Raw genomic sequence first — 26612 nt, 5'->3', positions numbered from 1 at the left:
AAAATAAAAATCACATTAATTCCAGTTTTAAAATAAGTAACCACCTTACACTTTCATTCAGATATATTAACTGCTAGGGACAAAATCCTGAATCCTGCCTCACTTGCCCCACTCCAAAGAGAAAGAGTAAACCAATTAGCTCAAGATAGCCTCAAGTTTTCAGAAGACCAGACTAAGTATAGGAAGACAATATGTGACACTTCCCAGGAGCAAGAAAAAACATTTCAGAATCAAAATCATGCTGAAATGAAGGAGTGAATATCACATCCCTGAAGAAAAAAAATAATAATCCTGTCTTGCCCCTCTCTGCATCAGTTAGTAATAACACACCATTTAGGGATGCTGTGCAAAGCAGGAACATCTCTAGCATATTAAGCAACCCTGTTGAATAACGGTTACCTGTGTGCCAATGGAACTGGCAATATGTCTGACACATTTGTTAGCAGAAGCCTTTCTTCTTCTATCCCCATGATGAAAGGAGGTGAAGAAGTACTGACTACTCAGACTGAAGCTAGATAAGCTAAGGGTATTTCTAGTTCAAGACAACCTCAGAGGTTAAAAAGGAAGATTTGTCTCCCCAGCTCTGTCTTCGTACTAACACTACTGGATAGTACAGTTAAACTGTACTGATCCAAGAACTTCTTTACTTAACCACCTCTCTCCCTTCTCAATGTCTTCAAGATCTAACAGTATTAATCCCATTTGGAACATCCTGTAGAACTACAGGGCATGGTGTATAGACAACCAGTCACTCACTAGTCTCTTCTGACTGCTCTGCACTTGATCTACACCGTCTTGAAAATCCTACACCCACCCTCAGGCATCACTCCAGAGGAGACTGACAATCCCGAGTAAAGCAGAAGAGTTTCAAACATTTTGCAGATTATACTCCTGATAAGATATTGCAGCACGGCCTTCACATTTTTCACAAGAGCATGTCTACAGAAATGGATCCGCCTGTACTCTATTATGATCCACAAATCTATTTCCAGAAACAGTGAATAGCAGCCAATCTCCCCTTCCAAATCCTCTTTATTTGTGCAGGAGGTTTTTGCCTGCTTAAGTGGAAAACTTAAATTGAATATATTGGATACTTTAATTTTTTTTTAGCCCATCTCTCTTTTGGGCTAGGTTTCTTGGAAATCAAGTCATCTTGGTGCTATACGCAATATTCAGTAAGTACACATTATCTACTGGTATGTCAGTGAGAATACTGCTACCACCAAACCCAGCTAGTACAACTCCCCCCACCCTTACAACACCCATAAACCCCCTTCTAATTACTTCAGGTATTCAGTGTGGAATTATCTGAGGTTAAAAAAATAACTATATACTATTATTTCTCTTACTGACAAATCCTTTATCTGGTCAAAGACACTAAATACATTTTTCAGTAATAAATAGCACCAAGCCAATGTTGACAGTTGCTTGCAAATACTTGTTGCTATATTCTTGTAGAAACTGAAGTGTTATATGCCAGACCAGTTTAACTTTGATTTTTCTCTTCCTTTCATACTCCCCACCACTAAAAGCAGCTTTTTACATTTGTTCTTTCCCAGTCTACCAAAAGGCAGGCTATAGTCTGTGAGGCCTCAGAAACAGCCACTTTATTTGAAATTTCTCCAGACAATTTAGTCCAATCAGGTGAATTTAACTTGGCATAGTAGTTTTGAAGACATCTCTCATCCTGTAGTACATTCCCTCCATATTCTAATTCAAGGCACTTTTACTCATTAGTACTAATTCCATTAGCCACCTGCAGCTGACTGATGATGGAAGTAAATAAAACATTTTAAAAACAATCAGTTTTCTCAAATGAAAAGCTTCTTTTTGATGATGCAGAGTAGCAAGCCAACTCTATCCTGGGTCTTCCTCTTACTAATTTGTTTCCCTCATGTGACATCACCCTTAAGCTCCTTCCTAGTCACACTTCAAGTGTCGGCTTTTTTCTTCTGTCCCTACAGATTGGCGCTACACTTTATATTTGTTCTTTAAAATCCAACGAAGCTCCCATTTTAGAATTGGTGGTGCATGACGCAGCTATCCTTAAGCTTATTTTTAGCTTAACAACAAGCCATTTTTAAACAAATGCAAAGAACAATTTCCTTAAAAAAATAGAGCGTCCATACTCCCAAAAGCAAAGGCACAAAGACTTACTGAGGCTACTTTGGAGAAGGAAGCTGAACAGGTTCCCTTAAGAAGGGGCCTCAGCAGCAGTAAACCTTTTCAATACTGCTTCATTTTGTACCCCTCAGGGAGACAGACAAGGGTGGGCACAAGGATATTCCAGTGGTTCCTTGACAGTAAGTTAAGAACAAGATCTGCAAGTGTGAACCCTCACCTCTGGATCTGCTAGGCGCTGAGATAGTCCTACCACAAAGACAAGGTTCTTCTGTACAACCCGTACACTGGCCAAATGTTTGCGATTCTCTGATATCTTCTGTTTCCTCTCATTTTGTTTCTGTTTCTTTTCATTTTTTATCCTTTGCAGCTCTTCCTGGGAGAGTGGTTTGTACACTGCTGGATCTTCTGGATATGGCTAAATATAACAAATACCATTAAAAACAACCCATATAAGAAACAATGCATTTGAAAGTCATTAATCCTGATGTTTTAACACACAGATTTTTTGTGTTACATTGTTCTGATTGTCATGGCCAGCCACATTATAGCAGTAGCATATTCAGTCCTTCGGGAAAGCTCAACATCTTGCATATTTTCATGGAATTCTCCTGTTTATAGACATAATACTGATTTGGGCAATAGCCACATTCTAACCCAGCTCCCTAGTCAGTTTGGTAACACTACAAGCAGCTGCAACATAACAGCCAACACATCCTGTTAAGATTTCACTAACATAGTACAGTAGGTAGGGTGAAAGCATGCCCTTGCATATTCACTTTATATTTAGTTCTCTGATACAGATTTGAATACTTAGGTGTATTAACAAAGTAAAGACAACAGATAAGAAATCAAAATACAAATATAGTATCAGTGGCCCACCAAGTTCTAGACAGTAACACCATTACACAGCTCAATCTTTCCATGGTAAAATCCTAGCGAAGAGATAGATTTCAATACAGTTACTGCATACTGATTTAATAGTATTCTTGCCACGCCTGTGTACCAGTTTGAAACGCAGGCTTTTTCTTCCCTGGACAAAGGTGCATTTTAACCTCAAGATTATCATTTACAGATAACTCCTCAAACACAGACATAACATTGTAGATTTTAGTCTCAGAAGTACCTAGCAGAAGTACAGGTGTCCTCAGAGTTACCTAGAAAGATTGCTCTATCCACGCAGAGAATTGCTATTAAGGCACTATTTCAGCCTGATCTTGTAGACTACAGTGCACTGTCCTCCACTCCAGATTACTCCTCAAAGCAGTTCCATATTCCTTACCTGCCTCAATTTTCTCAGGCTGAAAAGTTAGATTTCACACTTTATATACAAAGCAATGCTAAGCACAGAAGCAAGTATATAAAAATATATCTCAAACAAAAGAAAGTGTTTCTAAACAGCAAGATAAAGTAAAAAATGAGAAGAGTACAGGAAATGTGCATTGAGGTAAAGACTTAAGATAAAAAAAGTTAAGCTCACCAATATGTTGAACAAAGTTCTTTGCTTGTATGATTATAACCAAAGGTTTCAGTGTGCAAGTCCAACAAAAATGAACATGCAACTTTTTCCTGACTGTCCTCTGTTAGTGGTAGAATACAAAACTAGTTGTCACACTAAGCGACCTGAGAAAAATCTACAGCAGCGGATGAAAATAAGGTTTAGGTTAAAAGTGTATATTTCTTATACTTGCATGATGCTACTGGAAGAGCCACCAAGTGCTCAGACCTGATAGTCTTTTAAGTACATTCCCAAACAAAACAAGATCCATTTTACAGTTTAAAGAGTTTAAAGTTCAGCACCATTATCCTATACTTGAGGCATCTTCTGAAAATATGCTACAGTCAACTTCAGCAGATGGCATCTCATGGTGAAACATCAAGTCCTCTGGAACATGTTTTTAATATCACAAAGGAATTTAAACTTGTAAGATACATTAGCAGTAACCAAAGGTACACAAGTAAGTCTTAACATAAAACCACATTAAGGACTCATGCCACCCTTGAACAGTTAAAACAGTATCATTTCTTTAAAAGTCATGTTATTCACAAGTAACACTGAATGCCTTGTACAGATTTCACAATGTACTTGATGAACAGCAATGACCTGTTAGTAAGGTCATTTGAGATTAGCTATTGCCAATGCACATGAGGACTTCAGAGATGCAGAATAACTCTGCAAGGCATTTCACTTCTTTAAAGAACTTCTCCACATCTGTGTTAGTCAATCATGTAAAATAAAGACTAGATATTGTTTTGTTTTAGGGAAGAGAAAGACAAAGAGAGAGTTAGTTCAGTTATTACAGTCAAGTTGAGTGCAGGTAGGAACGGGAAGAAAACAAGTGCACCAGTATAAGGTAGATAGAGTTTCAAAAATAAAATGGCTTGCCCTACATCAAGTGATGTGGTATCATACCCACAATCCATCCTTTCACAGATTAATTCCTTCTCCACATCCCATACTACACAAGGCAAGGCTTGGAAGTGTGCTGCTCTCTGGTACTGCACAAGAAGTGAATTCAACATTTTGAGTACATTCAGTAATGCTCCTGAAGGTCCAAGAAAACTAAAGCAAACAGTGCCAAAGTTCATCAGCTTATTTCTTGCCAAGTATAGCCACGTTCAGAGCAGATTCTCAAATGAGAAGCAAGACAGTATGTTCCTTCTCTGTACAGCTATTTGCTGCTGGAGGTCCTGAACACTAGTCAGGAAACAACCCAGGTAGCTCTAAGCACATCCTTGAGCAGAATGTTTATTTGTCCATAGTACAAACTAGTAGTTTGTACAGGAGAGCACTAGAACTGCTGGTGGGAGGCACACAACTAAACAGCAACTTCAGAGTCAGGGAAGAGAAATGTCTTCATCTTAACTGAAGGTATGAGACTGCCTGAATAAGGATTTCAATCATTAAGCATTAGCAGTTGATTTGCCACTATGGATAACAGCACTTGTTTGAGCAACAGAATCATCAGAAGTTCTCGCTAGATACTGGAGAGCTGTATTAGATATTAAATGTTTCATATGTATGTTTACCACTCTTATGACATGTTTAATGCTTCTACAGAATATGAGTAGTTTGATATCCTGACTTGCAGGATCTGTAAATGAATCTGCATGCACCTCTTGAATCCCAAGAATAAATCAGAAACCCAATCCTAAGAAGTGATAGATGTCTATATATAATGAGTGGCATGATGACAGATAAGAGATATTGTGCATTTAATGGAGGAAGAAGGCAAGTAAGCACAGCATCAACATTTCAGAAGCTAATTCTAAAAAAAAAAAATCCCAGTAAGTATTAGAAATCTTGTTCCTTTCAAATAAGGACACAAAGTCAATCTACAGGAATAACTACTTATAATAGGACAATAAATTATTTAATCTTCAGAGCGATTGCTTCCCACAGTGTTGAAGTTCATGAACTCAGATGATAGTTCAACTACAGACAGAACACATGTAGGGAAGGCTGGTGGAACATGGCTCTGAAAAACACAAGGTGGATTGACTCCTGGTGTATCTCACAGCACCATTTCTTCTGTTGTTTACTCTCTGTTCAACCCTACAAAATAGAGGTAGGGGAAGAACCACAGATAGCAGAAGCTGTCAGTCTTGCAACAGCTGAAGTGGCAATGCTACTGACATGGACACTCCTTTCCCCCTCTTTTTTTTTTTTTAAAACAAGAAGCATAAGATACTTGTTTAACCTACTATGACTGATTCCTTAGCTTGTGGAGGATTTGAGATCTAAGCAAAGTAACTACATCGAGTGTTATCAGCATTTACGTATTTTCAGATGCAAGACATTAAGAGATGTTAACATCACTGATTTACTAAGTTTAGCTGACACCCTCCACTTAAGTTATACAAATCCTCTTCAGCAAAAACCATGGAAGCCACCTGAACAAGATGTGCCAACATTGAAAATGACCAGGTTTTGTTTACACTAACTGCAAGTTGCTGGTAGTTCTACAAGAACTTCAAAAGTTCGAGTGTCTCTTCTGTAGTCTCGTTTCTTAAATCAGAGATGGCCCTTGATGAATTCTCAGTCTTCCTGACTGAGTTTGTCTAGTCATTTAAGTTTTGCTTTCTTTCAGACTTTTTTCCCCCAAATTTTCCCAATTGTTGAAAGCTGAGCTGGAATTTATCAAGCACTTTGCTTTTGGCATTCCCAGATGGGTCACATTCCTTCCACACAATGGATGTACCAACATTTCCCAGTTGTTGCCTTGCTACCAAATAGGTTCTGAAATGAGAAGTACAGAGAAAGTCAGTAAGGTTTATGCAGAGTATACACCATCTACTTATATTAAGAATAAAAAAAATAGCAGTTTCCTATACATTTCTAAATATGAATTGTTCCCAATTTGAATTCCCCAAACTACTCAGTTTTGGGAATAAAAGCACCAGGGGAAACAACTGACATTTGGAAACTGTGCATTAAAACAGGTGTTCCTTTTACACAGAAGCAGGAGAAACACTGACAAAAACATGCTCAAAACACGTAATTTCTTGATCATAAATGTAGCAGTTTACTATTTCTCTAACACTAAGTGCTAGGAGGAATAAAGTTTGCTAAGTCAAGGAACTGGAGAACAAGGTAAAGTCACACCACACGAACAGCTGTGTACCAAGTTATATTATTTGGTAGAAGTGCAAAGCAATTAAGTGTGAAGAAGCTAGGCTTTTTTGTTGTTGGATTTAAAAATTGCAACCACTGACACTGAGGTCTGAGAGTGCTATGCTCTATTAAAGCAACACAAGCGACTGAAATGCTACTTATTATTCATACGACAAACAGTACTTAGGCCGCTGAATTTTAAAGAAAAAAGTGAAAAGTCACTGCAAAGATAAAAATCACCGGCTTTACAACAAGAACCAGCGAGTCTTGGTCACCTGTAAACCAGCTTTTGGCTACAGCTTTCGAGGACAGCATATTTTCATTCTAATTTGACTAGTTAGCAGCTATTTCACTCACAGTTAAGAAATCAATTGACTGGAAAAAAACCAGGAAGGCTTGCTTAGCATCTTACAATTGACTACACCTACAATTCTGAAGGGCATCAGGAACTCAAAACAGGTCAGTTCTATTTTTTAAGGAAGTACTTTATGTAGTTAATGAATTAAACAGAAACAATTTCCGAGTATTTCGGAAGATTCAGACAAAAGTTTAGAAAGCTTTTCATGTGTTAAGACTAACAAGTATTCCTTTCCAAAGAGCATTCAAGTTAAATTCACACTAGCACCTTACTTTCATAAATCAAAACAAAGTGTTTGTCTACTACTGTTACTAACAGGAGGAAACTTAAGACACACTAACTCAATTCACTGCAACCACCTGAACATATTCTGCACGTGCAAACATTAAGATATATAACAGTTCAAGCATGTAGAAGTATTTTCTCCTTGGTAGAAAAAAAAACCCTGCAAGCTAACGTCTTTTCAGTTAGAAGTAAATTAGAGAAGCTTAGGAAAACAATGTTATATATGCAATGCACAGTTAAGATCTATCAAACAAATGGCATAGGTACCACTATAGTGTATAGCCAGACTATTTTATCACAGGCTTTTCCAAAATCTCCCCCAAACCTTTTGGCCAAAATCCCTGGATAGGGAACTTCTTCACTGCTCCTCTCCATAGACCAGTGATCACACCACTGGAGAACTTGCATCACACTCAATACCATTGGCACAAACAGCAGTTTTCTATTATGTAACTGTGCATCACATACTCAGCCTCGCTTTAATATATGTTTATTCACAGCCCATTTACAGTAAGTGTCCTGCACTACAATGTGCAGTAATATACACATTACAAACACGACAGTTGAAACTTTAGTACCTACTATAAATTTTCCTGCAAAAGTGTTGTTGCTTTACTATTTTCTGTGCTTCAGCATTTTAAATGGTCACAACTAATACACATCACAGTAGATGTGAATTAGAAAACTGCTTATATCTATTCCCCAGAAATGTTACTACACACAAACAGTTCCTATGTAGACACAGTGCACACAAAAACACATACCTGGTTCAGAAGGTCCAGCACACTTGAAAAGGTGGCTTCTTCACACTTATTTGATGCTGCCATCAACTGTGCAGTTAGAAGTTATTTATTCCCAAGATCCAGATGGGGTCTCTGTGCCACAATGTCTTTGTCTATGCCACAAAAGGAGTGTACTCCTCAGCCTCCTCCATGCAAGTCACCTACAATCCTGTGATATAGCTGCGACTCTACTCAAGAACATCCTGCAGTCCATGGGTGAAGAAACTATCAAGAGCATAATCCTCGTCCATTGTGAAAGAAGAGGTCTCCTTCCTCTCCTGGAATGGTCAGTGTGCTTCATTCCGATTGTAGCACTCATTCTAGCTTTTCTCCCAGAAGTGTTTTTCTGAGTGAACTGTATCCAATTCAGCAGAACACTTGCACATCCACAAGCCAGATTATTCCACATGAAAAAGTTTCGCTGTGGCAGTATCCGTATTTCAAAGAATTCAGATACCCAGAGGCAGTGAATAGCATGCTGCTTCTGTGATTTTTTTCAGATATATTCCACAAACTTCCAATAATGAACAGGCAGAGACGAATCAAATAGTTGTTGGCAAAAAGCAGTGCAATAAATCCAGGTAAATGAAGCAACTTCAACAGACAAGGAAATTCCAGAAATCTCATGTTGTACCAGAAGAATAGAAATTTGCTTGTACTATGAAAATTATCATACAGCATGTGTCATCTACAGCAGGTATCATATGTGGAGATTGATTTGGTTGATGACAGGTGGATCTTTCTTGTAGAACACACAGCTCAAATATTGTAGCAAATTTGCACAATTTGTTAACAAACATATGTTGCTGTGGGATAGCCTTCAGGCTTGCAGAGGCATCCAAACACAGGTTAGCAGCGATAGCTCTAGTGTAGCCAAAGCCCAAAAGAGCAGCAAGAAAATATGACTGGAAGTGTTTATAGAAAGCTATGGCAGTGAATAAGGATAGTGAGACCAAGTAAGATTACTTGGAGTCTGAAAAGGGAGCTGTAATACAAGACAGGAAGCCAACAGAAGCATAAACTATAGATAGGATCACAATTAAATACCAGGAGAAAGAGGGGACATAAGTAGCTCTGATTACAAAAAGAGGAAGGTCAGGCAAGAATGTTACAATCAAGGGAAGTCATTAAGGAGAAGAAGATATTAAGAGTTTTATTAAAACACTCAAGATAAGGAAATAATGGGGTTAAGGAAAACACTAAAAGGAAGAGGAAAAACAATTCAAAGGAAAAAGCAGGCAACTTAGTGAAGCTGAAAGTTTACAGTTGTGGCCAAAGTTTCAGCCAGACATCAATTAAGAGACAGGGAGAAATTAAGTGTGACTCTCAAAGTACTACCTTTAAGCATTTGGCAACAAGATCAGAATACTAGACAAATAGACTTAGCCTAGAATTTGAAATGCTTTAAAGCTTAACACCATTGGATATATTTTCCAAAGGTTTTACATGTTTAGTGTCCAGAAAAACATGGATTAAAAGCTCCAGTGCCACAAACAAAACAAGCAGGTGCTTTACAAGCTTGCCTCAGACAACTCTGCTAGTTTAGCTGAACCTTGGCCCTCAGCAACCCCCTGACACTGGAATCCTCACTGTTCTTCCTGAAAATACTTTGTCAATGCATGAGCAACCCAACTCAAAGGATTTTTTTTTTTTTTTTGGCAGTTCTCCCAGTATCAACATGCCTTGGTTCTGATCCACAGCTTTCCCTATCAATCCAGTTCTGAATTTAACAAACCAAGGCTAGCCGTTGCACAACAGCTTCAACACATACGCAGATAGAATCTGAAAGATCCAACACCTCACCCTTGAGCTAGGCCATGACTAGATGAATGTTTCCCCGAAGGAAAAGGATGTCTTTGGTACCAACGCAATGCAAGAGCCTTGTGATATGTGCAAGACAAGCCGCTGTTCCAGGATATTTACCTTTCTGCAAGCAGGACAAAGTCCATTCTCATCAGTGCGGATACGATGCCAACAGAAACGACAGATTTGGTAGCCACAGGTGCAAGGGAAGAAGTTGATGTCATCAATTTCCAGAGGCTCCATGCAAAGGGGGCATTCCACAGGGTCTTCCTTAGCATCAGGGCTGCGAGACATTTTTATATGTTCGCAGAGCAGCAAAAGTTTATAATAACTTAATAGACCAAGAAGGTCAGCACTTGAAGGTCTGCAAGAGGAAAAAAAAAAGGGGTGATTAGTACTTTTGACAACCTTTCTTTTGCACCTTTTAATATTTCACTACTTCACCACTTTCCTTCTCCCCACACAAATTATCTACTGATACACATTACTCCCTAATAAACTTGAGTGTCTCTTCCTACTTGTGTGTCACACAAGTAATATGATAGAACTATAAAACAAAAACAAGGAAAGCTTCTTACTCATGTGAATCTGTTTCTTTGTCCATCTCATTTTTTGGTCCAGAGACTGATCTCCAAGATCAGCCTCAGGAATACAGCATTACCCAACATTTGTCAGGTACACAGGTTTCTACATGTGTCAAACAACTTTCATCAAATCATTTATGCTTTTCATCAGCACCCAGTTCACACCAAAGCCCAAATATATGCATGTGCTCAAAAACACCCTAAGTTTTAACTTAGAGTGCAGCCACAATAAAGTATTTCTGGATCAGAATTTTGAAGAGAACCAAAATTCAGGTCACTGTTTTCTTAAATCATTTCTTCAACTCAGTCATTTGAGTATGCTACTATTCTGCCAGTTTCAGAATGCAGCACACGAAAGTTACTTTCAGACTCAGAACAAGGCACATACAGTCATTGCTGAGATACTCAAGTCAGTTTGAGTTTTTTCTTCTTTCTTTTTTCATTTAAGTACCACTCTGGATATTTGAAGTTGTATCTAATCTCACCAAGCTGTCTTGATCTACTGCATGAGACATGCATGTAGATGAGACAGAATTAAAGGGCAACAGTAGAATTTTTAGGTAGACCTTTTGGAGGAGAAGAAAAAAAAAAAAAAAGAATTAGAAACTCACTGAAAAGTACTGAAAAAGATGTGACCAGAACCGATAGTTGGATGGTCATACTATCTGTAATAAACTACATCACTTCTTTACAAATAAGTCAGCTCAAAAGTTTTTTTAAAAAATCCAAAATTCTTTTTACAATTATGCCTTTCCCAAAACAGTCATGCAATTATAATTTAACCACACACAAAATCTGGAGTCCCCTTTACTTTCCCAGAGAGTTTTCTGTTTCGTTTCTAACAAAAAACTACTAGGTCATGTACTATCCAATCTTTCTCCAGGCTTTTAGGAGCAAGTCCAGAAACAAATTCTCACATCCACCTACTTGAAGAGTGACATTTACTCCTGTCCTTGGAAATAAGATGACTGAATGTTTTGAGATCAAACCCTCGCTCACAGATTTATGCAAGTTGTAGTGTTAGCCTTACACATCTTTGGTTTGATTCCTTAAGAACTACAATGAAAGAGTCCTGTTTATGATCTTCCACACTCTAAACCTTACTTCCTTGCATGAAATTTATCTTATAAAGCTCAAGAGGTTCCAGCTCAAGTCGGGACCTCCCACCATACAGCGCAGGATCATTCTAGCATCAGTCCACAATACTTGTCCCTGTCCTTCACATCTCTTCAGGGATGGAAATTTCTCTGCAAGCAGCCAGGAGATAACCCTGAAGAGGAACAGCTTATACATACACAACCACCATCCAAATACACAGCAGAGAGTATATAGCTTTGTACAGGAACGGTTGCGTTGTAGTTAGGTTAACCTGTGTTCACAGACTGGTACCAGAAGCCTAAACTAACTGCAGTTTCAACTAGTTTGGTAGGGTGTATAACCTCTAGGCACAAAGTGCAGTTCTGGTAAACATATACCACTGCCCTAGAGAGAAAGAGTTCCCCTGGATACTCAGATAAAAGCAAGGATGAGAAAATGGATTTTAGATGCAGTAAGCATAATTTCTCTATATGGCATGCACTAGCAACACCACTGTCCTCTTTCTGACCTTCACAATGGTTAAAATCAAAAAGTTAAACTCCTACAATAATACAGCAGCTTTTACTTCCTTAGCAATGCTTTCAATGGTGCTGTATTTGCAATCATTTTAACAGGCTCAAAACCAGGTGCTGGGACCTTACCAGTGTTTTCTACAGAGAACACTAGCAGAAGCTGACCTGAAGGAAGAAAAGGATTAGTTTGTTTGGGAGCTTTGTTTTGTTTTTAAGACAACATTCCCACTGGCTGAAGAGTGGGTGGGACTGTTAAAAGGCCACAGCACATTGTTTAACTGCTTATTATGCAGATAACATACACTTCCACAGCGATCCTTACATTTCCTCTAAACTTTTCACACTTGTGCAGCAGCAAAACCATTACAATGTGAAAGTGACTTTAAACCAAAGCATGGGATAAACTGAACTGATTCTGTTCAGTTTAGATTTGGATTTGACTTTGTCACAAATCTCCAAACAACAGGTCAGTAAGCAGACAGCATATTCCCTTCAACTGTGTACTCACTGCACCGCACGCTCAGCAGCTTTGAGCCTACTGAAACACATCTGAATAAAGCTCTACTAGTATTAGTGAAGCTGTAGTTAAAAGTGCAGTTTTGAAGAAACTTCAGCCACCACAGTAAAACTATTAAATTATGACGTTACTATTTGGAATCTCTGCTAAGAAATGTCATCAGTTCATGTGAAAAAATCCATGACGTATTAGCTAGTGCCTCTGGGATATGCAGACAAGCTCTACCAAAACTGCAACATGATTAACATTTATGAGCTGTTTAACACTAAGACTTCAGCAGCTGCTAGCAACAATGCCAATAGCTTGCTTCAGTCAGCAAATGGCCCATTATTTTAAAACAAGAAGTAAAGAGCAGCTGTGTACCATGTTTCTTGAAACTAAGTAAGAGGTAATATTTATTTACTTGGGAAAAGATCATTCAAACATCTCATCTGGAGATCCTCCACTGACATGTGCCTCCATTTCAGGAGGGTTTACATACCAGGGTCTGTGTCTCAACTCTGCATCAGAACACTTGTTTTTTCAAAACCCGAATAACATACATAGTAAGGCATCATTAATGCATTGTTCATATAGCACTACCAAGAATCACAGAGTAATGGTCAGTTCTAAAGCTATTCCAAACAATTCAAGATTGACATCACAGGAAAAGTAACACAGCAATGGCAAAAAACAAAAGGCAGTATTACATGCTGCATTTAATCCAGAGTATTTGGTCTTTGGGATTGAGTTCAAAGAGATTAAATTAATAGCATCTCAGGAGAAAAGGAGGAAGGTTGTGCACATGTACACACACAATACAAGCAGCTAGAATTTGTCCATACACTTTCCAAAACACCAACAACTGCAGTCAAACAGGGCTCCTACAGCTCCACATCCTGTTTACTGGACACCCTGCCAAAACATTCATGCACACAGGGAAGAAGATGGACAGTGTCCAGCAGCATCTTTTAGATTTAGTGAATTCATAATAGGTAATAACCAAAATACAAAAATATATAGTTGTGTGTCTTATCACTTCCACTGTACCAACTAGTAAGTTCCTTTCTTTTCCAAACACATATGCAAAATGGAAAAAAAAAGATAGTTTTTCATTAACTTCTAAAAGTGCTTACTTAGTGGATTTGACAGCTGTGTCTAATCAGCTTCACTGTACAACTGTTTCTCTTGATGAAATCCTCCAAATTTTGCAGCCAGGAAAAAGGGATCCTACTATTTGAGGGTACTCACCTAAACACTGTTTTACTTCTAATACAGCTAGAGATTTCAGTCCATTTAGGATGCAGACGTCACCTTTTGCTTTTTCACTTGAGGTGAACAAGTTTAGCTTCCAGCAGTTTATCTTCCCTATTTAAAAGGGGTCATAAAAAAGGAGGCAGGGGAAAAAAAGCTAGCTTGTTATCCATTCTTTTTCCTGAAGTGCACTAACTTGAGACTTGACACACCCTCCCCCTCATCTTCCCATAGTAGACACCAGAATATCTCCACTTGCTAGCAGTTCATTTTAGTAAATACACCCCTTAAACTTTAAGTCCTCCTCCAGGAGAGCAGCTACCTCCAGAGGATACAGATATTCTCCCTCTCACACGATGAGCTGAATTCAGCCTCACTACTCACCTTAAGAGACTAAGAGTGTCACAGCCAAAAATCGTCAAAATTTAGTCATGAAAAACCTGACCTAAGGACTTGCATCCCAGAAAACATTTGGAGAATCAGGGCCTCTTGAAGGAAAAAATCCAGACATGTGTTAGCTAATGTTTCACTTAAAGTTCAAACATATCTGACACTTGAAGTGAAACAGGTCGGAGTCTATGCACCAAACCTTTAGTAAGGGCTCATTAAACTTACGCAAACAGAAACTCATACCATTTTTTGTGGCCTTGTATCTTTTGAAACTCATCAGCCCCGAGAAGTCTCAAAAATGCGTGTGGATGCTGCCTGCATTACGCTGTGGGGAAGGCAGCCCCGAGACCCCCTTCCCACCCTGGCAAAGGAACAGTTCCTTTTCACACTTCACCTCTGCGGTGATCTCACGTGCAAGTTGGAGGCAGAAAGGCAAGCAGACCACAAGCAGCAGCTATAATGGGTTATCCCTTCCTTGAATCAAGCGAGCAGCAGCAGTTCTGTCTTCCAGGCTGGCACAGAGGCCTGAGGCCCACACTTGGGCTACCTCCTCCCACTAGTGACTCTGCTGAAAGGAAAGCAACCTTCATGTCCTTCAGTCTCTGAACACAAGAAAGGCTATCACTTCATTGCATTACAGTGACCACCGGAAGGCTGACATCAAAACCTTTCATAGGCCGCAAAGACAAGCCCATTTTTAGTTTAAGCATGCAGAACTGAGGGAGATCCAGCGAGTTAGTTGTCCAGTGCCCCATAGAAAACCCATATGGCAGAAAGTTCATACACATATCCCAAATCATGGACGGACAATCTAGTCATTAAAACATATAATCTTGTGTCTTAAGTCATGCACGCAACTTAGAAGAAATCTGGGGAACCACCTTTTTGACATGCTACCCTCTACTTGCCTGTCATTCTTCTGACCACTACACAAGGAGAGTGATCCCTTTCTCCCACCAGCCCTTCACTCACATCAAAATACAGTGATATTTTACAATCACCTGGTTAGCAACACAGATATAGGAGACGGCAGGAGTGCTGAAAACAGGCTATGCTTTTTTAAGTTTTATGGCGCTGTTACTGACTGAGAACAAAGACACCTCAGTGGCAAGCAGGCAGGCTCTTGAATTCATCCAAGTTAATTTTCATTTGGGACAGAGGGAAAGTTCACTTCCTACTTTTTCCTAACCGTGCTGAACATTTAAAGCAAACTGTACTACTAATTGCAAAATCATGCCCAGTAACTGCACAGTCCTTTTCCTCTCATGTCTTCTCTCTGGAATAATGTTTATTATTCTGTCTGTGGTCTGCAGCTACATTTTGATCATAGTACAATCATCATATAAGAAAAGAGGTAGACAAAGTCCCGAACATTTAGACAGCATGACCAGGAATCAAGTAGCCATCTCAGTATTTCTAAAAACAGCATTGCACTGACGAGGATTATCTCCAAGTTATTTAGCTCAAAGAGATCAAAACTGAAGTCTCTAGAGACTCCTCTGCTTTAAGCCTCCCTGCAGGTGCTTAGGGAGCTCACTCTTATGGTTTCAGACTTTCAATTCTGCCAGCATAAGCAGTTGTGCTGTCACTTGAACAAGAGTAGAATGTAACTATTTTTGCTGGGTCATATTTTACTTAAACTTCCATCCAGTTCATCACATGGCCATGAAGAAGCTTGCACCAGCACAGTGAAGACATAGAAATGAGCACCTAGGGGTAACAACTGCTTGAGCAGCAAATTCAGCAACAGTGCAAAAATCAGCCAAAGAACTCACTAAGTTTCAACCTAATGCCCTCAAGGCACCTAGTAACAAAAATAGAAGAGTCAGACACCACCTGCTAAATGAAAGGGGAACTAATCATTCTTCATAAACCCAGTGTGAACACAAACTATTTCAAGATAGTTATGCAGCAAAAGAGTTACGTACCACAAAAAGATGCTTTTCTCTCATTTAAACTGAATCAAGAATTGGTCACTGTAGGCTTATTGTTACAGGACTCAGAACTTTTATGCGTAAAGGGCTACATACTATCAGTGACACATGTAAGAGATTATTTTCTCAAATAAGTTACTTTCTTATAAATCATGAACAGAATAAAAGGTGTTAAATTGTATTTAGAAAGAAAATAGGCCAAATAAGATTCTGACAAATTCATCCACAAGCACATAAAGCTTTGGACACAATTATCCAAGACAACAGCACTAACTTAGCATCTAGGTCAACTCATTCAATGAAATTAAAAGCATAAAACTGCTCTGTAATTGTCTAAATTTCCCACATTCATTCATGTTAGAACCTGAATGCTAGTATTCCTTATTTTCTCTTTCTGCATATCACCATTTCATTTTTGTACCTATAGCACCACTATATATAGACATGATATGGCAGAGGCATTTGGATAATGCATTAGAAGTAGGCTATACAATTATTAGCTTAAATATTTTAAAAGCCTGTGTCACAGACAGTGACCATCTAATATTGGTATACATATTCCAGAATGATTATTTCCAACTCCTCAGGACACAAGCAAGAGATGCTCAAGCAAAAGGTGCAACAAAATAACCATAGATTTGTATATGGCAATTTATACATCACAAAATCTTGTCAAAGAATATTGGAAAGACCACAACATATCATGCAAAAAAAAAAAAATCTGTTAAAAATAGATCCATCAGCTCCTGTTGAACATGAAGTATGTTCCATCTGAACTATCTTGAATTCCCCAAATCTCTCGTTACTGGGGAAAAAAAGAGGTGCTACTCCATTTCTTGTACTTTTTCTTCAGAGCATCTGCTACCAGTCACTGTCAGAAAGAGGATCTAGCTAGATCAGCTTGCCAATCGTGCAGCAACCACAGGCAGCTATTAAACAGGCTATTTGGGGAATGGAGAGTCTTTATTCTGTTCACACAGCACCCTAGCACAAAACAGTCATTCTGCAGTTGGGGTACCTACACATCAGCATACCACAGTTCAATTTTTCCATAATGCTGTGTTCCATTTAGTCCTTAGTAAGGTGATACATACTCAAACACACACTTGTCCTCCCTGTAAAGCACTACTAGCACTGGAAAATTCCTATTCTTTCCATGTCCTAGTATACCAGTTTTCTCCGTGTTTGAAGACTAGCATATTTATATCATTGTAGAAGACTCACATTCTAGCACAGAAGCACTCAGACAGTTGGAACAGCACTTTTGAAAAACAAAGTGTTTTGTGAAAGACAGGTGACTTACGAATTAAAAGCCTCATTAATGCATATACATGCAGTAATTTGTTTGTGATATGACAATACTTAATTGTAAAGGTAGTCACTAACATAATAAAGCACATTCTGCACCAATTCAGACTGAGTTTTTTAATAACAACGTAACAGGCTAACACTGCTCAGCTACTCCAACTCCCTACAGCAAGGCACAGAGGCTGTGTGAGTGATGGCAGCTTGACCTCACTGGCCCGCGCTTCCATGTGCTTCACAGAAGTTTCCAACATCCAGTTTTTCCAATGCTTTTACCTCTGCAGATTAAAAACACTAGAGACAGATGTTTCATTGGTGCTATCCTGAGTAAATCTGGGGACACTGGCTGGAACAGCTTTAAGCTTCAACTTAGCCCATGTTGCAACCCCTGAACCATGACTTTGTGCAACTGAAGCATCTCACTTATCTATGAATTTCTTATCCTTCTGCTGGCTTTTACTCACTATGACTAAAAATCACTGATCTTCAGACAAACTGCAAGTTAATCCTCCCCTCAATTTAAACTGATTTTAACTTATCAACTACAAAGTATATTTTTTCCTATTGATACATGTTTATCTACATCTAAACAAAGCTTTTTTTTTTTTAAAAAAAAAGCCTTCCTCAGCAGAAAGTTTGCATCACCTACACTTAAGCTGTTTCTGTTTCAGTATGTAATATGTTCTTCTGATTTTTGAGAGTTTGTTACTCAATCCAATATCACTGGTGCATTTAATAACTTTTTTAAAAAAATCTACATGGAATTTTTAAAGTAACAAAGTGTACAAAAGTCATACAAACTCTTAGATGTGCTTGTAATGTAAGACAGCATGTTCGCAAAACTTGAAACCAATTAAGTTATCTAAAAGTAGCAATGTTAACAGTAGGTTATATCTCCAAATCCTTCAAGATTTCAGAACTAGTATAGCATATCCTCATTTTCCTTTCCTGAGGGTAAAAAAAGAAAAGAGCTTTTTCACCCTAAGAGAATTGGTTCCCCCAGTGAAAGTGAAGACATCATTGAACAAGTAAATTAAAGTGACATGGCCTGACTGTGCCTTTAAGAAGAGTTGGTACAGCAGGTAAACAGACTTCAGTTCTTTAGCTAGTGAATTCTACTACAATTAATGCTAGAACTCAGTACTAGTATCAATGTGTATTGATTATGTGTTGAATACGTTGACTATTAGAGGAAATGCTAATTTAAGTAACAAAGATCACTAAGTGGAAGACTTACATTATACACACTTGTCAAACTGATTTTGATGGGGGAGTTAAGCAAACAAACTTATTTTAAGAGACATGATCTTCATATCAATTTAAAACTTTAAAAAACCAAAACCCACAACATGTTGCCCAAGTCACCACATCAGTGCTACCCTTTCCCTTTGCACAGCAATTCAGGCTGCTCTCCTCCCTCTCCCACAACACAGCTCAGCTCTCTACCTCCCAGGCAGCCCCTCTCACCATCTCCTACTTTTCATCCGTCTCCCTGGTACCATTCAGCCTGTTCACATTTTCCTAGGACACCTTCATCCAAAAGACAAGAAAACCAGCATTTGCTTCAGGCTTTCAGTTACTGGAGTTTTTATCAGTCTGTTTCTTTCTTCACTAAAGAGATGTAAGAACATGCCATTCTGTAATGAAAATGTCTTGTGCTAGCTTGTATTAGATTGCATACTTAATAATAATAGCCAGTATTCCCAGATCCAATTACAAAGAAAAGCTCAGCTCTGAAGAGCTCCACAGCCTTTAAAGAGAGACGACCCAGAAATTCTCACATACACCAGAAAAAAAAATAAAAAAAAATCACCCCACTTGAGGTTGCAAGACTGTATTTGAATAACCCAGTTTGCAACATCCTGCCAGCAGCCATCACCTTCTGGATAATTTACCAGGACAACTGATTTTTGACCTGCAGCTTCAGCTGCATTAGTTCATATACACTTAATATTACAATTGATCTGAAAGGATGCCTGAAGAACAAGAGTCATACCATCACTGAAGTAGAGTCTAACACAGAGCACCATCAATGCAGTACGCTCAGAAAGAACTGTATGCAATTTTTTTTTAAACTTGCATTAAAGGACAGCTCAGCTCTTACATTAAAAAACCCCTCTCATTTGCATTTTCATAGTGCAGCATGAAGAAGACCACTGCAGCATCTTCAGAAGTCCTAGCCTGCCTGTCCAGCTGTACTCAGTAATTACAACAATTGTACTATCCAGTGCAAAAACCTTTAACCAGTTTTCTTACTAATTACTGGAAATTTGTTATCCAAATAAAGGAAAAAAATTCAGTTAAAACTCCTGCAAACAGATCTCCAGATATTTTATTATCTACTAGATAATATGTTCCTCTATAACAAAAGGATTATCTGTTACTTGCCCCTGAAGAAGCAGTTATAGAATCTTACCATATCTTCCACAGAAAGCATAACTGAGGAAAATGCCATTGGAGCTAAGACACATGAAATTTTTCTCTCTGGATATTTTTTTTAAACAGAAATTTAAGGATTTTTAATTGTTAAAAATGCAGCACTATCTTTGCTCTTAGGGGAATAGTATCCAGTAGTTAACACACACACGCACTTCTGAAATTATCTTGGAAATAATACTAGAAGCTAGAGCCACTAAGGGCAGGGCGGAAGAAGCACAGAAAAGGGGGGGAAAAAAGTGATCACACCAAAAGAGACAGGCATTCTTATTTGTAGCACCATGCGTTATAAAGGCACACACATACTCCTTTAGTCCATAAGAATGCCCAAAATGACTTGTAGAAAACTAGGTATGAAATGTAAGACTGGATGATCACCAGTTGTGGCTCCTTCTCTCTACCTGCTAAGCATCTCAGGAACATTCCAAATTCCTTAACTCTCCCTTATAAATTGCTGAGTTGTCACAGCAATATTAAGTGATAACAAACCAGAAAAGTGTATCAGCCACATACTAGTACTATTAAAAAACCCTCACACACCACACATGGCAAGTAGTACATTTTCTGTTTATGCATAAGTGGGGGGACTGAGCACCCCACCTGTCTTGCCTCTAGCTGAGAGCCCCCTCGAACATTGTTCTTAATTCCACAGACTGCTTGAGATGCTTTTCTTGAACAGAAAAATTGTAAGTGAATGTACTAGGTAAACCTTTTTCCATGTTAGCAAGACATGAATATTATTAAGAATTATTCACTCTGAAGCTTAATAACACAGCTGAATACACTTCAAATCTAGGGAATGGGAGATCCAGCCAGTGTTAGCAACAACTCCTCAGTTACCTTCAGTAGCATCCTTGAAATTAGGAAAGCATAAACTAAGACACCAGAAAATCTGAGAGAGAATATGTTTTAAATAATTCTCAGAGCTCTTTATGTAAGTGTTTAAAATTTGTTTAAGACAACCTTTGGAAAACAGACAATAAACTACTTAATGTTGATTTGTTTCCTCCCCACCTTCTCAGTTAAGGTGTATTTATTCTAGGCTTCAACTCCTGCAGTTGTTCAACATTTTCAAAAGAGAACAAAAGGATAACTTGACCTTTAAGTATTAGAGAGCAACAGACCTATTACACATTTTTCAAGTCATTTTAAACAAACATGAATGTAATATCAGCCTAATTATTGTTTTCTTAGCAACAATGGTATTAGGTCTCCCATGTTTTTCCATAATCCATGAAAGAATAAAGACTTTTTAGTTGGGTTGGAGGGGAAAGAAGCACCAAAACAAGTCTAAGACTAAGAAATCTGCACAGAGAAAGCATTATACAGCTCATCTATAGGTTCTGGATGAGCAATGATTACAGCTTGAGTGCTTCTGCTCATCAAGTAATAATGAAAAGCATTGAGCTCAGAAGAATAAAAACTCTTTGTCAAAGTCCATGCACTCCTCAGTGCCCACAACTCTATCTTGAAACTCCCAGCTGACGCCAGAGATTAGAGGACTAGCATGAAGTATGCTGTATGACACACTGATTAACAAATCAACAGCCACATAGGGCACTAGATTGAACATGCATGCTTATTCTTCCACAAGTAAAACACAAACTACTACATCACTTCCCTGTCAGAAACTGTAAAGCACCTATGTCAATTCCTCCCCTCTGTTCTAGTAGCAGCTTGTACTTTAACTTAGGAAAAAAAACCTCTATAATTCTTCATCTTCGTTTCACCCTGGAATGATGTGGATGCTTTACAAGGATCTCAATCATCTTCTGATTCTCCAGGCTGTAGCTTGATTCCTGACAATTCAAAGTGTCCTAGTGGATACCCTGAAGCAATGAAGCCTTCACAGGACTTAATTAAATAACTGTGATAAACCAGAACAGTCTGAATGGTACAGATTCAGTATCAGCAGGATGCATGCCTCACTCCTGAAAGTTTCTGTAGACCTCAAAAAAAAAAACCAGTAAGAGAAAAGCAGCCCAATGTGTACGTAAGAAAATCTGTATTATTTTAAAATAAGTCAGAAAACAATGGAGAGAACTCCAGAGATGCCTCTCCTCCAGAGCTGAAACCGCTCCCCTAGAAAGCTGCTAGCAGGAACCACCCTTCACCTCTCTCTTCTCAAGGCAGAAGTTTCCACACCTAGGTCAGCCCTACAAGCAAGAACCTCAGCAGATGGCTACTAACTACACCTCTCAGCTTTAACTGAAGACAGCAGAAGAGTAAGAAAGAAGCTATGATATGACCAAAAACCAACTGCTAATCACCACACAACCCATTCTTGAAAATGTCAGGAATGGAACAGAGACAGTAAAAGTTAAATTTTAAAACTATTAAATCACTTTATATTTCGGGACCCAGAGATACAGTATAGGAGCAATAGCGCAGCTGCTGCCATTCCTCTGTATAAGAGAGAGTGCAAGAAAAACTGCTGGAGCAGTAACAGCTTCTGACAGTTTGCACTTGACTATCAGCTTTTCTGCACTATACCATTTAAAATATTTCCAAGTTTAAATCAAGTACTTTGTCTTTTAATGACTCTGGTTACATATGGTCAAACCAAGAGAAATAGCTTTTTTTCTTTTCTTTTAAGTCAGGTAACTCAGAAATTTTTCTTCATGTACATCCCATTTTTTGAATATGCTGTGTTCTAAAGCTCACTTGTACAGAGTAGACATAATGCAAACAATTGCAATACATGACAATGTGAATTTCCAAATTCAGGTCTGATGTGAAAATAAGTCCCTACATTTTGTCCAGTCATTTCTTGAACTAGGGCTTGGGGTGGGGAAGAAATCAAACAGATACCCTGGTTCAAAGCGTTCCTGACTTAACACAGGAAGAACAAAGCCAGAATTCTTCTCTTTAAGAGCATCAAGCCAAAGTTAATGAAGTTGCACTTTGAATTTTCAAGGAAAACATGCAGTTTGGGAAAGAGAGTGAAAACCAGCAATCAACCAGTCATAGAATGCTGACATGTGAATTGCCATCCCCCGTCATTATACATTACAAAAATCTTGACTATATTAAGCAGTAATCTAGAACTAGGATTTCTTGCCTCCATGTATTAGAATGTAATTGTAAGAGCCCCAATGTGTTAACACACATGGCCTGAAAAATTGGCAAAAGAATTTTCCCCTCAATACATGCACAGTCATTCTTTACCTGATAACTTTTTTCAATACAAGCTTCACTTACTACAAATGAGGAGTGCAAATTTATAAAATCAAATATAATTAAGGCCTGACTAGACAATTCTGAATCAAATTTCAGTGGGGTAAAAGATAAATCCCTTCATAAATACTTTATCTAAGAGAGCTATAAATGCTAGTCCATGTTTATTTTTAAAGCCATTTTGCTTAAGAATTTGACTGTGTCTCTACTAGTTTAGAAGTTATTTGCCATTTACTTTCACAGTGGTATATGCTGATTATGTTGCTGGGGAGGAGCACAGTCCTTACTTGCTGAGCCTGTACTTCAAAACTTTTGCTAATGAGTTTACACAGATGCTTTAACAGATAGCTGCAGTAGTAGATTTTTTAAGAACATAAATTGATAGTAAAAATGTTTTAGAATTGACTTTGCATACTTGTCCTTTACTGAAAGGAAATGTTTTGGTTAGAGAACTGTTAAGATATTTCAGAGAAAAGCAGTTCAAATTTCTTTGCCTCTTGTCCTACTGGGTTTAAAGAATCAGAGGTACACTGGCTCAGTACTGCATATTATTTCAGCTTCCAGCCAAGTATTAAGCATCTAAAGAAGGATCCATTCATAAATAGAAACACGTTAGATTCTCCAGGTGTGAACAAATGTCACAAAGCCTGCAGCTTAACATGTAGTCTGTAATCTAAAGTCTGATGACCGCAGTAGAGCGAGCTAGAGTTAGCAGGCAGTCAAAACAAAGAGAAAAAATATCCAAATGTTCATGGAGAGACAAGTCACTCACCATAAATAATTTTTTTAAGGAAAGCCACAGATCATAACAGACCAGAACAACTTTGTTTCCTCCTTAAATTTCAAACCCACTTTCAATAGGGTTCTGCTGAGCTCTCTAAGGAAACTAAGCTGCCATTAGAAGTGTCTGTCCTCTCATGAATTAAGAATTTATTTTTAAAAGCTGGAAACAAAAGAAGGAACAAGGGAAATCATCCATGGGAGCTCCACAGGATTCTCTGATATCATTAATGTCACTCAGTACATTTATTAGTGCTCTGAAAAAGAAAGCAAGGAGGAAGTGGACAAAAGTTACTACACCAAAGGACTTACCATCTATGACAAGCACAGAAATCTGAAGGATCTCATGAGACTGAAGAGTGATAAAACAGTATGAAATACATTGTTGCTAAATGCCAAATGATGCAACCAAGGAAAAACAACTTCTAAATGAGCAGAATGATGCACCACTCTACCTAGTAATTTTAAGGAACAAGGTTTCTGAGCTGTCATAATAACTATCTCCTGTAACATCAGCTCAGTAATCACAGTCAAAAGCCCATCTAAATACAAGGAATTATTAGGAAGAAAGCACCAAACTGTCATTGTAGAAATTTACAGTGCACCTGCACCCTGTACTTAGAACAACTTTGTTTTCCTCTCGCCACACACAGAAAGAACTAGCAAGTACAGAGGGAATAACCAGAATTACCAAATTATCATAAGGAGTAAAACTGACCCACTGAAAAAAGGATACTGAGGGTATGTGAAACTGTCACAAGTGGAAGAGACAACGCCTTTATAAGGTAATAGATACACATATACACACACACATATATCTCACCATGCCTGGTGAAACTGTGAAACTCCTTGCCATCGAAGGTTGCAGAGATAGAATTTAAATGGTTTAAAAATAATCAGGCAAGCTGACCAGGGTGGCAGAAGCAGCATTAAGTGAGCTCAAACACTATTAAGCAGACAGTCCATAGACTTAGGGCCTGCTGTCAGAAAACATCCCAGGAAGTATTGCTACAGTCACCCTGATCTTATGGTCTTCCCTAGAGCATCTGCTGCCAGCCACTAACCACAGCAAGATATTGGGTGAGACAATTTCATTCTGATCCACTACAGCAGTTCTTGCACATAGCATTGGTCTAATTTATCATGAAGTTCCACACTTTTAGAAACATAAAAGGAAGGGAAAGAGAATGATTAATACATACCACTGAGTTTGAGCGGGTTTGCTCACTGGATTCCTTTCTCACAATTTCATTTCCGATCCCTAGAGCTGACTCTAGCATTTTTATAAACATGCTTTTACAGTGACTACAACTTGATAGAGCAATTAGAAGTGTAAGCAGTTATTTACTTAACATCTGCTAAACACAAGAAAGTGAAAGAAAGAGACACTGCAAGTATAAAGACTCCCATGTCTAACTTAAATCAGGAAAAATTCCCCCTCTGTAACTTCCTTACAAGTCCTGAGACTGGTAAGTAGCAATTAGCCAGGCAACAGATACACACATTGTGAAATTTCACAGCTCTTGGCAGAAGTACATTAGCAAATTATGTCGAACTATTGAGAAAAATTCCCCAATTTTGATCAACAAGACCTATGAGAAGCTATTTTAATGTTACAAATCTCTGCATCTACCAGGTAATCACACTTATGCTACACAGGCAGAATCACAGCTGCACCGCTTATTTTCACACTACAGGTACCACTTGAAGTTCCCAGAACTCACTGCTGTCTACAGTGATGCTTTCAGTTACAAGCCCTAAAAGGCATCATGAGCAAATCTACAGCTAAAAGCATGTCTGTGTCCAGCAATACCAGGTATTACAATGGAGAAACACTTAGTCATAGCACTGAGATACTGTCAGTAGGCTTTTCTAGAGTCTTGCAACTGATAAAAATTTGAAGATATCAGTTAGATCAAGATTGGTTTCATCTACTCATGAAGTGGGAGCACAGACCTGTTTCTGTAGTATTACTTGAAGAGCACTCTACAAAAACAAGCTGTAAGCCAGCTCCATAGCTTTAGCATTCACGGAAGGGACTAACATACCTACTGCTACTATCACCTGGAACAAGCTGTTTGCAACCATACTATTTTTTGTTTGTTTACTTGTTATTATAAGCAAAACTTTGTTTCTTGACACAGCAGTATCTCAAATAATCACATCCAAGCACCTCAGACCTCCTAATGTACTACAACTTAATACATAATACGTAGTGGCAGCCACAACTGAAATCTTAACCATTTGAAGAAAAAAAGCAGCAACATATCCAGAGCCTATAGATTTCATAGCCTCATGCTGCCTAGTTAGGGGGACTCTCTTCTGATGTTTTTCACACTGGTGCTGACCCTTCTCATTAGCATATGGCTTAAGACAGTAGAGAAAGTACAGTTTTAAAGTACAGTTTTAATCTAAAGAATGACTGCAGTAAATTCTGGAAAAGAGTAGCATCAAAATACACAGAGCTCCGAGTTGCAAAGAATTACAAGTACTGCTACAGAGGAAATGTGAAGGGAAAAAACAAAAGAGGCTACACAAGCCCAGTTTGAGCAGTCTCCAGGAGGGTCCCTGTGTATCACTTGGTAGCAAATCTTATCACATCAAGACTCCCACTAGGTGGGGAAAGATCATCCTCAAATATTTTCTGCTTGTATCCTCTCAACTGGACAATATAATCAGGAG

At 38.4% G+C, this 26612-nt stretch overlaps 1 protein-coding gene across 9 annotated transcripts in view; it reads right to left on the bottom strand.

Annotated features, from left to right (window-relative positions):
* The window catches only part of CNOT4 (CCR4-NOT transcription complex subunit 4), an 83453-nt gene that overhangs the window by 35881 nt on the left and 20960 nt on the right, over nt 1-26612 (bottom strand). For all 9 annotated transcript variants that reach the window (XM_075749784.1, XM_075749767.1, XM_075749724.1 and 6 more), the window contains exons 2-3: nt 10085-10328; nt 2342-2539 (exon numbers count right to left, since the gene is read on the bottom strand). In XM_075749784.1, coding sequence (XP_075605899.1) covers nt 2342-2539; nt 10085-10258 — 372 coding nt within the window. In that variant the 5' untranslated portion in view covers nt 10259-10328. The remainder of the gene's footprint in view (nt 1-2341; nt 2540-10084; nt 10329-26612) is intronic.

The sequence above is a fragment of the Balearica regulorum genome, chromosome 1 (assembly GCF_011004875.1).
Source record: "Balearica regulorum gibbericeps isolate bBalReg1 chromosome 1, bBalReg1.pri, whole genome shotgun sequence".
NCBI classification, from domain to species: Eukaryota; Metazoa; Chordata; class Aves; order Gruiformes; family Gruidae; genus Balearica; species Balearica regulorum.
The sequence above is the reverse complement of the archived record's forward strand: the minus strand, read 5'-3'. Positions and strand labels throughout refer to the sequence as shown.